The 14,063-nt window shown below is 42.3% G+C and overlaps 1 protein-coding gene across 1 annotated transcript; it reads right to left on the bottom strand.

Annotated features, from left to right (window-relative positions):
• Positions 1 to 6,709: 6,709 nt before the first annotated feature.
• PTTG1 (PTTG1 regulator of sister chromatid separation, securin) lies at positions 6,710 to 13,237 on the bottom strand. Its single transcript, XM_009209514.3, has 6 exons — positions 13,108 to 13,237; positions 12,617 to 12,718; positions 12,122 to 12,306; positions 10,766 to 10,859; positions 7,568 to 7,726; positions 6,710 to 6,847 (listed from the first exon to the last, which is right to left on the bottom strand). Exons 2-6 carry the CDS (start codon positions 12,705 to 12,707, stop codon positions 6,768 to 6,770), a joined length of 609 nt encoding a protein of 202 aa, XP_009207778.1. The 5' UTR covers positions 12,708 to 12,718; positions 13,108 to 13,237; the 3' UTR covers positions 6,710 to 6,767.
• Between the last annotated feature and the right edge of the window lie 826 nt (positions 13,238 to 14,063).

Here is a 14,063-nt window from a genome sequence, read left to right as displayed (position 1 = left end):
GCAGTATCCTTGGTACCTAGAAGAGTGCCTGGCTCACAGTGGCCAATTGATTTTTCTTTTTGCATGAGGAAAATTAGATTATGCAGATCTGAAACAATAAAAAGGATCACTAAATCTCACTTCTACATAAAATTTTAAATCTATCGATGTTTTAGAATTTATCAAGAATCATCTAATTTCACTTTTATTGGGTTTAAAAGTAATGTTTATGCTTTTGCCATATGACTTTATTTCTTTAACAGCAACACTTGATATCTATTATAAATTGTGTCCCTCCTCCCCACCTCAAAGTTCATATGTTGAAGTCCTCACCCCCAGCACCTCAGAATGTGACTGTATTTGGAAATAGGGCCAGTAAAGAGCTAATCAAGTTAAAATGGGGTCATTAGGGTGGGCCTAATCCAATCTAACTGCTGTCCTTAGGAGAAGGGCACAGGTAACACAGAGGAAAGACTGTGAGAGGACACAGTGAGAAGCCAGGGACACGACTACAATAGAAAAAGAGAGTCCTCAGAAGAAACCAACCCTGCCACACCTCGGTCATGGACTTCCAGCCTCCAGAGTCCTAAGAAAATAAATGTCCATTGTTTCAGTCCCTCAGTCTGCGGTATTCTGTTATGGCAGCCCTAGCACACAAATACAACATCCACGTCAGGAGTAGTCTTAAATTACATAAATTTATGGTAATTATACAAGGTCTTCAGGAACACAACCCTTCCATAAAACTTGACAGCCCTGTGTCTGAGTACCCAGTAGGCACCAAACACCGTGTAGTTTTTGTCTGCTGCTTTCTTAGTTCCCCCTTCTTTCTCTGTCTCTTTTTTAAGGTATGAATCCATGCCTGCCTTTCCCTCTCTCCCCTTTGGCATCTCACATACCACCCGCTGCCTCTAACTACGAGACTGAAACACGATGTGTGTACGGCTCTAGTCACATGCCCAGTTTTCAAACTGTGAATACAGAACATCATAGTCAACTAACTTTTCATCTTTCCAGTAAGATGAAGATGCTTCTTAGTCATGTGACCTGCCCCTGACTTACACCTCTGGGCTAGTGTCCCTTCCTGCAAGAGTGCAGGAAGCCAGGAGCCAGCCTGGCTTGGGCTCTGAGCAGCATACCAAAGGCAGGCAGCTCTCACCTCTGCAGCAGGGCTGCAAAGCGGAGGTGAGTGCTAGTGCGTGCCATTGCCATGGAAACCCACTCCCACTCCTCAGGCAGCAGAGGAAAGTGGGGCCTGCGGTCTGCTCCACTATGTGCTCTGAGAAGAGAAATGGCTCATCAGTCCCAGGCTCCTCTTGTAGGAAAAAGAGGCCTCTTCAGAAGGGAGTGTAGGCACAAATCCTCCCAGGAGTCTGTGCACACAGAAACAAAGGGAGCCACTTTGCACTCGTTCTTCCTGCCGTGATTCAATTCCACAAACTGATCATTCGTCTACTCCAGGCAAGACACTGGACTTGGAGACTGCAAGGTTAAACAAGACCCTCATCCAAGTTCACTCTGGCTAAAAAGGAGAGACAGATCTGCTGTTTGATTGTTCCTATTGCTTGAAAACATGCAGCTAAGGCCCCCAAAAGCCACTGAGTATAGCATATTCTAAAGTTAGCTCCGGGCTTGCCAAGAGATGCCAGTCCTAGGAGCATCAACCATCAGAAGCAGAAAGAGGCTTGATAGATGAGGTGGTCCACTTTTGGGGTGTTTGCAGAGAAAAGCCGTGTCCATGGTGGGAGAGGTGTTCCTCTCCTTCCTGCAGCCATGAAAAGCTTTAAATGAACACATAAAGATAGGAATCTTCAGGAAGGGGAGAATGGCCTCTCACCCCCAGATACACATCTGCTGAGTTGAAGGAGAAATAGTTAAGCCCATGCTGGTGCCACCAACAGAACCAAGACTGGTGAGAGCGAGGGCTCTTGAGAGAGCATTCTGGGACTATTGGTACCTCCTTTTGAGTCTTCTCACTGCACTGTGGGGAGAAGGAGAGGATCATCGGCATGTGGAGACTGACCGCAACTTAAAGATTGGTACCTGCTCCTGGCCCAGCGATTTCTCACAGTGGGACACCTGCTGGAGTACTCAGGCCTACAGGGAAAACTTCACCCCATCCTGGTTCTGCAGCCCTCAAAGAATATGGAAAAGACCCCAGTGGTTAATAGTGGAAGGGCAGAGGCCATGGACAGCCCCTGGACCAAGCAATAGGAGGACCCACCTGAGAAAGGTGTGGGAAGAGAGCCAGGCTGCCATTCTCAGGAGGGACAGGGTCTTCAGCCATGGAGGAGAAGGTGATTCTCTACATAAGGACCTCCCCATGAGCAGAGGCTGCCAGCATGGTGCAGAGCACAACAGCCAAAACGAAGCCAGCACCTTCCCCATAGCCAACAAGTAGCCTGTCACACGAGCAGACTCTCTTCTCCCTCCAGCTGTCCTCCCAGGCTTGGGGCTGGACTAAGCCCCTACAAGGGTCCTAACACCGGAAGGGGAGAGGGGACATGTGTGGTGAGCAGAGCATACACATGGGCTTTTGCCGAGCTCTCGCCTGTCCTGGGGGAAAGGGAGAAGAACCTGAAATAGGTTTGAACCTCGAGTTTTAAAATAAGCAAAGTTTAACCAAAAGTACCTGGAAAGCTGTGAAATCTGTCTGAATGCTGCTCAGCATCACCCACCACCCAGAAAGGAGGATGGGTCAACAAAACATGGTTGGTGGCAATTAAGGAAGAAAGAAACCCAGTTTATATTTCCCCTGCAGAGCTGGAGCTTCTCGGTGAACGGGTTATACCTGGGCTTGGCGGGGCACGGGCAAACAGATGACCAGGAACTGTCTAGGGTGGGAGAAGCTGACCTCCTAGACTTGTGCCTGCCCCCACCACTCTCTCTCTGGAAACCTTGAAGTCAGGCTCCCTGGCCCTGATACTGTGTGATGCTAACAGTGGGTACAATGCAGTCACTGGGTCTCTAGGAACATGGATCCCCAGGGACTGATGACACCTTAACTCATTTCAGCAAGTCCCTGAGCACCTGTCACATGCCAGGCAGAGAATACACCACTGCACGGGACACACCTCATCCAGCTCCCAGTATAGCGGAGAGGGCCAGACACAGCTGAGCATGGTAAGTGCAAGGAAAAAGCTAAGGTGAGGGGCTAATTGAGCAAATTGGGGGATACATAGTCTGATCTTAGGATATCAGAAAAGGCTTCTGGTAAGAAAAGCATCTCACTGGGGTACTAGAGATGGACAGGTGTGAACCAGGTGAATGAGGAGAGGAAATTACAACCCCAAGGAGCCACCTCAAGGCCATGTGAGCCACACTGAGCAACTCAGACTTCATCTGGGTGGCAGAGGGACATCATTTCAAAGTAAATGAAGTGGGGAATGAGTGCTTGATGGTGGGTTTATTTTTGGGGGTGATGAAAGTGTTCTGAAATTAGATAGTGGTGATAGTTGCATATACTGCATGAACTAAAAGTCACTGAATTGTACGTTTTTAAATGAATTCTTATGTGAATGTCACGTCAATTTAAAAAAAAAAAAAAAAAAAAAAAAAAAAAGGACAGGCGTGGTGGCTCATGCCTGTAATCCCAGCACTTTGGGAGGCCGAGGTGGGTGGATCACAAGGTGAGGAGATCAAGACCATCCAGGCTAACATGGACCCCATCTCTACTAAAAATACAAAAAAAAAAAAAAAAAAAAAAATTAGCCAGGCATGGTGGTAGGCACCTGTTATCCCAGCTACTCAGGAGACTGAGACAGGAGAATGGCGTGAACCCGGGAGGCAGAGCTTGCAGTGAGCCAAGATCGTGCCACTGCACTCTAGCCTGGGTGACCCAGGGAGACTCTATCTCAAAAAAAAAAAAAAAAAAAAGGAATACCTGGAAGGAACTTTCAAAGGCAACCAAGATGGAGTAACAGGGACCAGATTTACTCTCCTGCCTGAAACTAAAAAACAAGACAAAATAGATGAAACAAGGGCTTCCCAAACAGCAGGCATCAGGCGACGAAGAACAGCAATGCCTGAGGAATGTGAGATAAGTGAGGTGAGGCTGATGACTGTCCTCACTGGCTACTTTTGAGTTTCCAGGCCTCAGAGTAGGGAAGGGAGGGAGGCAGGCAGAGTCCAGTGAATTTCCTGAGTTGAAGAGACAGAGCAGAGTCAGGCCAAGGCAGGCCACGTTTGCAGAGCACAGCACTGGAGAGGAGAGAGCTGCACAGAGAGAACCCTGGAAATTTGTAGGGGGTCTCCCTGTAATATTCAGAAGGGCGCGGATCCATATATGCATAAGAAAACAAGCTGAAAAGATCAGAGGGAAGAATTCCTGAAGCCCACACAGGGCTGGGAATAGTGTCTTCTCCCATCAGCTAGACAGGAAAACCTCATAATTCAGGGAGCGGCAGAATCCTAAGCGTCTGGCGCTTCAGTAGCAGTGGGAAATTAGCCCTGCGCTAAATGCTGCTCTGGTGATGCCTAACCTTAAAGGCAAGTCTCAAATGAATCAAATTGCTTCTAGGTACCTTACCCATACTCCAGAACAAAGGATAAGAATATTAATAGAATTTTTAAAACACCCAGCATGAAAAAAGGTAAAATCCACGGCTGGCATGCAAAGAAGTAGGAAAATACAACTTGTGGTAAGAAAGAAGAAATGGTAGCAAGATAATGGCATTCCTGACTGTTAGCTCCTACTCTAAGAAGGTACAGGATCCTGAGAGGCAGTCTCAAAGGTGGTGTAGAGAAAGGTAGGATTGCAGAGTTGTAAAGGTATGAATAAAGTCTGTCTTATTTCAAAAAGTGTCAGAACTTAACAAAATAGCAACAACCCCCACAAGATGCAAATTATCTGTATTAATGGAGGAGCATCTGCTTAAAGTTCTCAGTCTCAACACACATTATGCACACTGCAATCTGATTAACAGCAGATGAAAAGATCAGATCCCTCCATACTCAGTTGTGACCCAGAGGACAGCAATTAATTGGTAAGGGACTGACTAGTCTCCTTGCTCCCAGCCCTTGCTTCCCTCTACCACAAAAGACAATTTTCCAAAGCTTCAGTTTGTGTTGCAGAGTATGAAAGCCATTCAGAACTACACTTTGCTTTTTTCGTTGTTGTTGAGAGTGTCTCACTCTACCACCCAGGCTGGATTACAGTGGCATTATAGCCACTCAAGTTGTAAGCTTGAACTCCTGGGCTCAAGCAATCCTCCTGCCTCAACCTCCTGAGACTAGGACTACAGGTACGCGCCACCACACCCCGCTAATTATTTTTAATTTTTTTTAGAGACAAGGGTCTTACTACATGGCCCAGGTTGATCTCGAGCTCCTGGGATCAAGCAGTCCTCCCGCCTCACACTCTCAAGTGCTGAGATTACCAGCGTGAGCCACTGTGTCCAACCTATACTTTGCTTTTCTTAGCAGTCCTATTTTACCTGAAGATGCTAAATCTAACTCTCTCCTAAAGCCAAATGCCCTAGTAGTCTTATGGTATTATCTTCTCCTAGAAGTCTGCCTTTCTACTAATTCCAGAAAGTCACACAGATTCAGTTATATTTAGAAGGTAAAAAGTTTTAAAATCAGGATAAGCAGTTGTGGGTGTTCTTAGTATTTCACGCCTAATATCCTTCAACTTCCTTCAGTAACAATGCCAAAGGGTTCACACTCTAACTTGACCATAGAAGCTACTGATATATCAAGGGAAAGACTTCTTATGTAACTTAGCATCAAGCAAGGGTCAAATTCAGGTGACTACAGGGCCCAAGCAAGTCAAGTGAGTTAAGTAGGCTAGGTCTGAGAAGAGACACAAAAAGTAGAAGGATTACTTCAGTTCTCACTAAGGCCATTTAAGGCAGGGTCTGTGGGATATAAAGCCTACATTCCACCCAAAAAGCAGCAGCAGCAATCCACCTCCAACCCCAGCAAGTAACAGAAATAGCGTCTACTATGGACACATCTCTTTTCAAGAACTCTCCAAAGCCAGATTGGTGAAACATTGGAATTTTAAATAGTGGAAATGATTAAGGTTTTTAAAATATCTACCCCCGCCCTCAAAAAAAAAAAAAAAAAAAACCTATGAGCAACTATTTGCCATCTCTATTTTGATTCCAACCTCAGAACTGAGATCAAAATACCAGCTCTAGCGTTTTCTAGCTCTTCACATCTTTGACAAATCAATGAACTTCTGAGCTTCATTGTCTTATCTGGAAAATAGTGTCAAACATTAAACACAATAATGCTTCTCAAATACTCATGTCCAACACAAGGTAAATAACTAAATACAGTTTCCTATAGGTGGAGTGTAGACCTTACTATCAGTAAATTATCTTCAGTGATCTTCAAGGAACCTAACTGAAGATCCCAAGGAATCTCAGATTTAGAGCCTTTCAATACTGAGTACTAAAGTCATTAGAAACTAAGGCAAACCAGCAATAAAGAATGCCTAGCAATAGATACTTAATGAGTTGGAAGGAGCTCTTCTAATTAAGAGATCTAATAACTCACTAGTTAATGGCTGCAAAAAGTCAATAAAGTATACATTGAGGGGTATACTTTTCAGGAAAAACAGTGGTGGCTTCTAAAATAAGCTGTTAAACCAAAAGGATTTAAGTTTTTAGAAATCAGACAAATCTCTATTGTCACATTATAGACTCTTTGTTAAACACCTTGGCTAGCTTTCATATTGTTTTAAGTAAACTCCACGGAAAAGCAAACACAATACTTGGAAGAATCTGTTAAAGAATGCTTTATTAATACAAATACGCACAAACTCTGAAGCACTAAGAAATTTAAATATCTATGTCACAGCAAACAGGTGGCAATTCAACATCCAGGGTCGACAGAATGCTTGAAGGAGACTGCAACAGATCTAGAAAACAGGAATCTCTTATTAAATTTCTGCAAATCGTTGAGTCATTGTCCATATCAACATAGATATCAGCTGTCAAAAACTCATGTTTTTCCCTTTGTCTAATCAATCACCTCCATCCCCTCCTGATACACACTTTTTGGAATATGTCTGTGGCCCCAGAATTGACTTTCATTAGGAAGTAAGTCTTAGAAGTATCTGAATCTCTTAGAGACTAAAGTAAGAGCTAACAGTCTCACTAATGTAACTTATTAGCACAAATTATCCCACATCAGAACAAACAGAAAACATAATGATGGCTTTGACTACCAGTTCAAACAAAGACCTCAAACCTTCTGCAGTAAGAAATTATTGTCAGTCTATGCTACAGCACAGGTGTTTGGATCTTATATTAGCTTTGGATATAACATGGAATCATCATTCCAAACAAGTTTATTATATATGCTTCAACTTACAGCCTAAGAAGATGTAAGTGAGAATTAATCTTTTGGCTGTAACTAAGACTATCCAGTTTCCAGAATAACAATTTTACTGGGGCATTTGGGACCAAAAAGCAATACCAATTGAGAATAGTTTATTTTTCTGAAACCTTATCCTTGTCATTTGAAGGACAGAAATGACTCACAGGCTCACCTCCCGCATAACTTTGTTCCCACGGTAATGGAAGTGTTATGAAACAAATTGTTTGCAGCCCTTCTAGAAGGGCACTTGCTCACTTACTGGATTCCCATGGTGGAGAGGGCATCTTCACAGGTGAAGGGGGGCCCAGCTGAAACAGCTTTTCAAGCTCTCTCTCCTCGTCAAGGATCATGAGAGGCACTCCACTCAAGGGGAGATGCGCAATCTGGTGCTCTTCAGGCAGGTCAAAACTCTCAAAGTCTGTTACAGAGAGAGAGTGTTTTTGTCAGAGCAGCAGTTCTCAGCGTGGGCTGTAGACTCCTTGTGGTCTGAGACACTTTCGGGGGTCCATGAGGTCAAAACTATTTTCATGACAATATTCACACCTTTTCCCACTGGGTTGACATTTGTGATGATGGTACCAAGGCAATGGTGGATAAAGCTGCTGGTGCCTCAACACAAATCAAGGCAGTGACAGTAAACCATAGGAGCAGTCTCTATGTTCTGCATCTTTCTGCACTTGTAGTTTAAAAATGCCAGTTTCACTTAATGTCACTTCACCATATGCAGTAGAAAGTATTAATTTTATTAGCTCTCCATCCTTGAGAAGATGTCTTTTTAATGTTCTATGTGATAAAATGAGAAGTATGCCATAAAGCACTTCCACTGCACACCAAAATACGATTATCTCAAAGCAAAAGGATTTGTGCAATTGTCTGAGTTGCAAGCTAAAACTAGAGAACTTTTTCCTGGAATACTGTTTTTACTTGAATTAACAACTGCAAGAAATCCCATGGTCACTCAGACCTGGATGCCTGTCACACTTTTTCTCAAAGGCATGAAAGAAGTCTATCACCTCAAGGAAAACTGACAGGCTTTGTTACCAATGGCAGAATATAAAATGTCAAAATTTTGTCAAAAACCAAAAAATGAATTTTTTTTTTTTTGAGACAGAGTCTCACTCTTTCACCCAGGCTGCAGTGCAGTGGCACAATCTCCGTTCACTGCAACCTCTGCCTCCCGGGTTCAAGCAATTCTCCTGCCTCAGTCTCCCAAGTAGCTGGGATTATAGGCGCGCCCACCACGCCCGGATAATTTTTGTATTTTTAGTAGAGACGGGGTTTCACCATGTTGGACAGGCTGGTCTTGAACTCCTGACCTCAGGGGATCTGCCAGCCTTGCCTCCCAAAGTGCTGGGATTACAGGCATGAGCCACTGTGTCTGGCCAAAAGAAGGAATTTTGGAAAACTTATCTGCAGTCATTAGCTTGACAGGTGCCTTAGACTTTTCTGATGAGATCAGTTGTGATATTAATGTGCTTTTGATATTATATAATCTCAACATATGAGTATCTACATATCTCAGTGAATCAATATTTCTGAATGATCAATGCAAGATAGATGCAAGAATAAAAGATACACTCCAAGTGCAAAACAGACCGATGGATTTTACTGTCAAGATACAAAATGCTCATTGATATGGTTTCAGATTCCACATTGCAATTATATATTCAGAAACAGCCACTTGTGGGTTTTAGTGTAGTGGCAAAGAAAACTATCCACACTTATCTGAAAAGACTATTAAAAACATATCTGTGTGAGGTCAGGTTTTCTTCATATATTTTTCAAAAATATAAACCATACCATTCTTCTCAAAACTTTTCCAAAACAAATATTTTATGTTAAAAAAAATTTACATTAATGTAATGTGATTACTTAGTGAATATCTTAAGTTTTTCAGTTTTAATTTCTAAATCTTTGTCCTTAGGTATGAAAGTTCTCTAAAGCCTAAGTACTCAAGAATTAGTCTGCTCTTTTTCAAGCCTGGTAAAACCCAGAAGTCAAGAAAGAATTGAATGATATGTGACTATTTAGCTTAAAACCACTGAATTGTAAAGGAAATCATAAACAGACAAAAGACTCCAGAGGAAAGAAGTCTTCAATCTAAGGGGAGCTAATTTTATCTACAAAGAGCTCTTTAATCAAAGAAAAACACAAACAGGAAGTTAATAAAAGAAAAACTAAGTGGCCAATAATCAAATATGCTCACCACACAAATTTAAAACAATAAAATATTTCTTTTCTGATAAAGATTAGAGTTTTAAAACATTGATAGTGAACATGGAGGAAGCAGCCATCTTCATCCACTGTAGATGGATTTAACAATTTACACTATTTTGAAGGGCCACTTAGCAATATCTCTTTCCTCTAACACAGAATACTGTGGTCTTCATTCTTGATCAATATGCATAAATCTACCTCATTTTCCCCAATGGCTGAATGATAATTATTAGCACGGATGCATCACATTTTATAATTTTAAAACTTAATCACACAAACCCTCGAACCCAGCAATCCTTCTCAGTTTCCCTCCTGATGTACTCACAAACTTGCAACGAGATCATTTCAAGAATACTAATCGTAGAAATGTTTGTAGTTTCTAAAAGCCAGAACAATCTGAATGCAAATTAGTAAAAGAATAACTACATGACCTCTTTGGCTAAATAAAAGGGTAAAAGATCCAGCTCAGAAATCTGTAAGGCCCTCCCTGATCTGCCCCCACACCTCACCTGTATCCTCCTTCACTGTGCCTGTATTTTTCCTAGAACCACTTCAGTCCCTTTTCCTACCTCAGGATCTTTGCACCACTTTGACCTACAATGCTCTTTTTTCCGGCTCACACTCACAGTGAGATGGCTTGTCCAGCATCTGACTTTCCCTTCAAATTGTGGGCTCCCATAGGCAGGGCCCATCTTGTTAAACAGTGTGTCCAGCACCTAGCGATGCCTGACACACAGTGGCTTCTCCTCAAATGGCTGAGTAAATTAAAGCTTGAAAAGCTGTTTCCAAAACAGAAAATACTTCAGATACATGTAGCAGGTTGCAGAAATTTGAAAAACACGTCTTCACTGTCTTATGTAGATTTTTCTAACCAAAGAAATAATCCTACCAAAGCACTCTCAGGCATTGACATAAAGCTCACTTTCTAAAAGGCTTGTGAGAAAGACTGTCCACAATGGGACTTATTCAATATTCACGAATACATCTTACCTCCTCTAGGTGATAAGCTTTTACAGACAGGAACAATGTCTTCTGTATCTTTGTTCCTATTCCCCTCCTGATCTAAGATGATACCTTGCAAATAATTCCAACAACAAGTACATTTGTCCAAAACGACCCAGATTCAGACAGTCTCATTATAGTTTTTGGTCATATATTATATTCATATCAAGTTACAGCTGAGCTGAATACTAAGAAACTAAAGGCCAAAAGCACTTTTTGCAATTACAAAAGATACTACCTAGAGGATTGAAGGGAAAGAATTTTTCTATTTCTGGATAGGCATCATCTGAGGCAGGAACAGAGCTTTTTGTTTTAACAGTCTTCTCAGTCATCTAGAACAGCCAAAGAAAATATGGGTTAGTGAGAGTGGATGTCTTATTAGCTGATTAGTTTTCAAATTTGTCAATTTCATGCTGCCTTCTAAGAAGCCATAATCCTTAGTTTTCATAATTACACCTAAATATACTTCAAATAATATGATTCAAATGTAATTCGAGTAGCATGACTCAAAAGTTAAAATCTGAAATGTAAGTACCAGCACCTGTCAGCGTAAGTTATCAAGAATGCAGAGTTAATTCAGAGCTAATCAACGCAAGTATTCAACCTAACAGAGGAGAAAACGGGCATGAATCACCCAGGATAGTAGCTAATCATCAAAGCCATTTTTGGCTTATAGGAGTGTGATTTTTCTGCAAGTGTTACCTAATTATGTACTTGGTTAATATTAAAAACAAGTTTGTGTTCCTCAAATACACTGAGTAAGAGGCAGCAAGACACTGTCAAGGACTTTAGAAAAACGCCATGGGCAATCTCCTAGTCTGGAGTTGACGGGTCTACTACAGTCTACTATAGAAGGGTGCTACAATGGAAGCCGGCATATTCCTGATTTATCTCACCTCACATATGCATGCCTAGAACTCCCTATGGGGTTCCCACACTTCGGTTCTGTGTCTCATTGTTTTTGCCATATCTTTGCAATTCCTGTATTTAATATTTTTAAGTTAATTCACTTTTTTAAAAAGACATCCTTGTCCTAAGTTGCACCACATGTAATTCACCAGTTGTTTCCTAATGCAAATTAAACAAAACAGTTATTCAAATAAAGTGTTAATCCTCATGCTAACGTCATCTTTCACAGCAAAGTGCTCTCAGTCTGAGATACACAGACCTGTAGCTTGTGACCCACACTCACACAAACATCAACATGCTAGCAAATTGTAACCTAACAAGCTGCTGCTTGCCCTGGAAGGCTAGGCAGAGAATGGCAACACCTGTGCTATTATAGCAGCAACAGAATCTCTTAAGGCACCCTCTCTCTCAGTACGTATCTGTAAGTAGATACCACCAACCAGTTTTAAGACACTAGTTAAGGACAGGTGAGGGACAAATATGCATTAGCTGCATCTGAGATTTCCAATCTCAAGGCACCAAGAGGTCCACAAGGACAATCTGAGTTTCCTCCACTACTCTGCTTGCTAACCTCTATCTCCCTTCTACTCAGAGGGAAGAAAGCTGGGTAGGATGATGCCAATCGTCATTTTAAGAGTCAAAAGCGCTTAAGTGTTTAAACAGTGTCTTTATAGCCAACACTTACCTTTTTGGCAGAAAAGTTTGGCTGTTTTTGTTTGAGGGGTCCCTTGGTCTTTACAGACTTTTCTGTAGCTCTGTTGACGGTTCCCAAAGCCTTTCTTGTAGCTTTAGGTAAGGCTGGTGGAGCATCGAACGTTTTGCCAAAACGTGGTGTTGAAACTTGAGATCTCCCATCTAAGGCTTTGATTGCTGAAGAAAAAGTCTTACTATAAGAATATTCCAGCAGCAAAATATCTGTACAACTTGAATACTGTGTATGTAAACTTGACCTAACTCTCACCCCCAAACCCACCCCCCATTATTGGTAGTGGTATGGCTATGATAGGCCTAATAGCTGAGATTCAGTACTCCCATAAATCATCTCATTAAGATACTGAAAATGAAAAAGGACCAATAACAGACTTGACTCCAATTGCCCAAAAAGTACACTAAATGTCTCGTCCAGCTCCAGGCCACGTACACAATAGCAGTGTATCCGACTGCAGCCTTGTGTACTTACAAGGTCCAGACCCAAACTTCAGCCCATCCTTAGCAGCCACACGGGTGCCTGGTTCTCCATTTTCCTTATCAACATAGATTAGAGTAGCCATTCTGGATTATTCTAAAAATGAGAAATACATATTAGATACTGGGGAAGGTGGGAGAAGCAAAGGTATAGCAACATACCAAAGTTTTTATCCTAGGGATGTCCACACAAAAACAAGAGCTAAACAGAGGGACAGTCACGGGCGTGAGCCAACAAGTACTTAATCCAGCTCTCAAATCTTCCAGCCTGAGTCAGAGGCTCTAAGGTCCCAAGGAGCAGGCGGTTTGGGGCCGGCACTCTTCAGAGAACTGCCGTGGGTCCAGTTCGCAGTCCGAGACCGCGCTCAAACGGACTCGGAGCCATCTACGCCCCAGGCAGTCCCCCAACCCCAACCCCAGCCCCAGCCCCAGCTTCAGCCCCAGCCCAGCCCCAGCCCGCCTCCTTCCCCACCCGACCACGCTCACCTAACCAGCCGCGACCCTCCAGTTCACTCACGCAGCTTCCAACAGCCACATTCGTCTAAGGCGGCGGTGAACGGACGCGGCGCGCTCCCGGTTTAAACCACAACTCGCGGCCCAATTGGCTCTTCCGCTCAAGAGGCGGGGCCGGGGGCGTGGTCACCAAGCCGAACCAATGGAAGGGACCTAAGCAGCCAGGACTCCGCCCCAAAAGCTCTTTCTTGCAAACTTTGTGGCACGTTTTCTGGGGAAAAAAAATCTAGGGTCGTGTAATATTAAAAAAAAAATTGAGAGGCTTTTTTTTTGCTCTCCATATTATTAAGCTGCATGGACTGTGGTACTGACTCAATAACAATGTTTTATTGCTTTAAGATATATTTATTTAAATAGCACCGTAGAAAGGATGGAAAATAAATAGAAATATTGTAGAAATGGTCGAAACAACCAACGTTGGGTCTAAAGAATACTAGGAGAGAAAAATTTAAAATTAAGAAGAAATGTAAGTACAGATAGATCAAACAGCAGCGTTTGAGTCATTCTCTTATGCTTATGATTAAGAACGAACTAATCATTCCCTAATCTGAGGATTATCCTCAATACTTCAGGCTAAGATGCTGTTTCTGTTATACCATCACGAATCTGTTTTAGGAACAAAATTATGATTCTAATGAATACATAATTTAGTCTTCCCTTAAAATCCTATCATTTAATACTGATTTATTTTAAACCTCTAACATCTCAATAATACACTAACCAAAGTTGTCTGGAAGGGCTTGGCCAGGGAGCAAGAGAACATCAGAGAGATAATGAAGATATAAAAAAGGAATTCCAGTTTCCCAGATATGAAAAGAAATGTTGCTTGAAAAAGTTGACGACCTTTTCCTGTTTCTATAGTAAAATGGAATACACTGAAATGGTATACAAGATAAAGGTATACATTCAAAAGATAAGGCTGACCTGTG

Source organism: Papio anubis, chromosome 5, assembly GCF_008728515.1.
Source record: "Papio anubis isolate 15944 chromosome 5, Panubis1.0, whole genome shotgun sequence".
Classification (NCBI taxonomy): Eukaryota; Metazoa; Chordata; class Mammalia; order Primates; family Cercopithecidae; genus Papio; species Papio anubis.
This window is presented reverse-complemented; position numbering and strand designations above follow the sequence as displayed.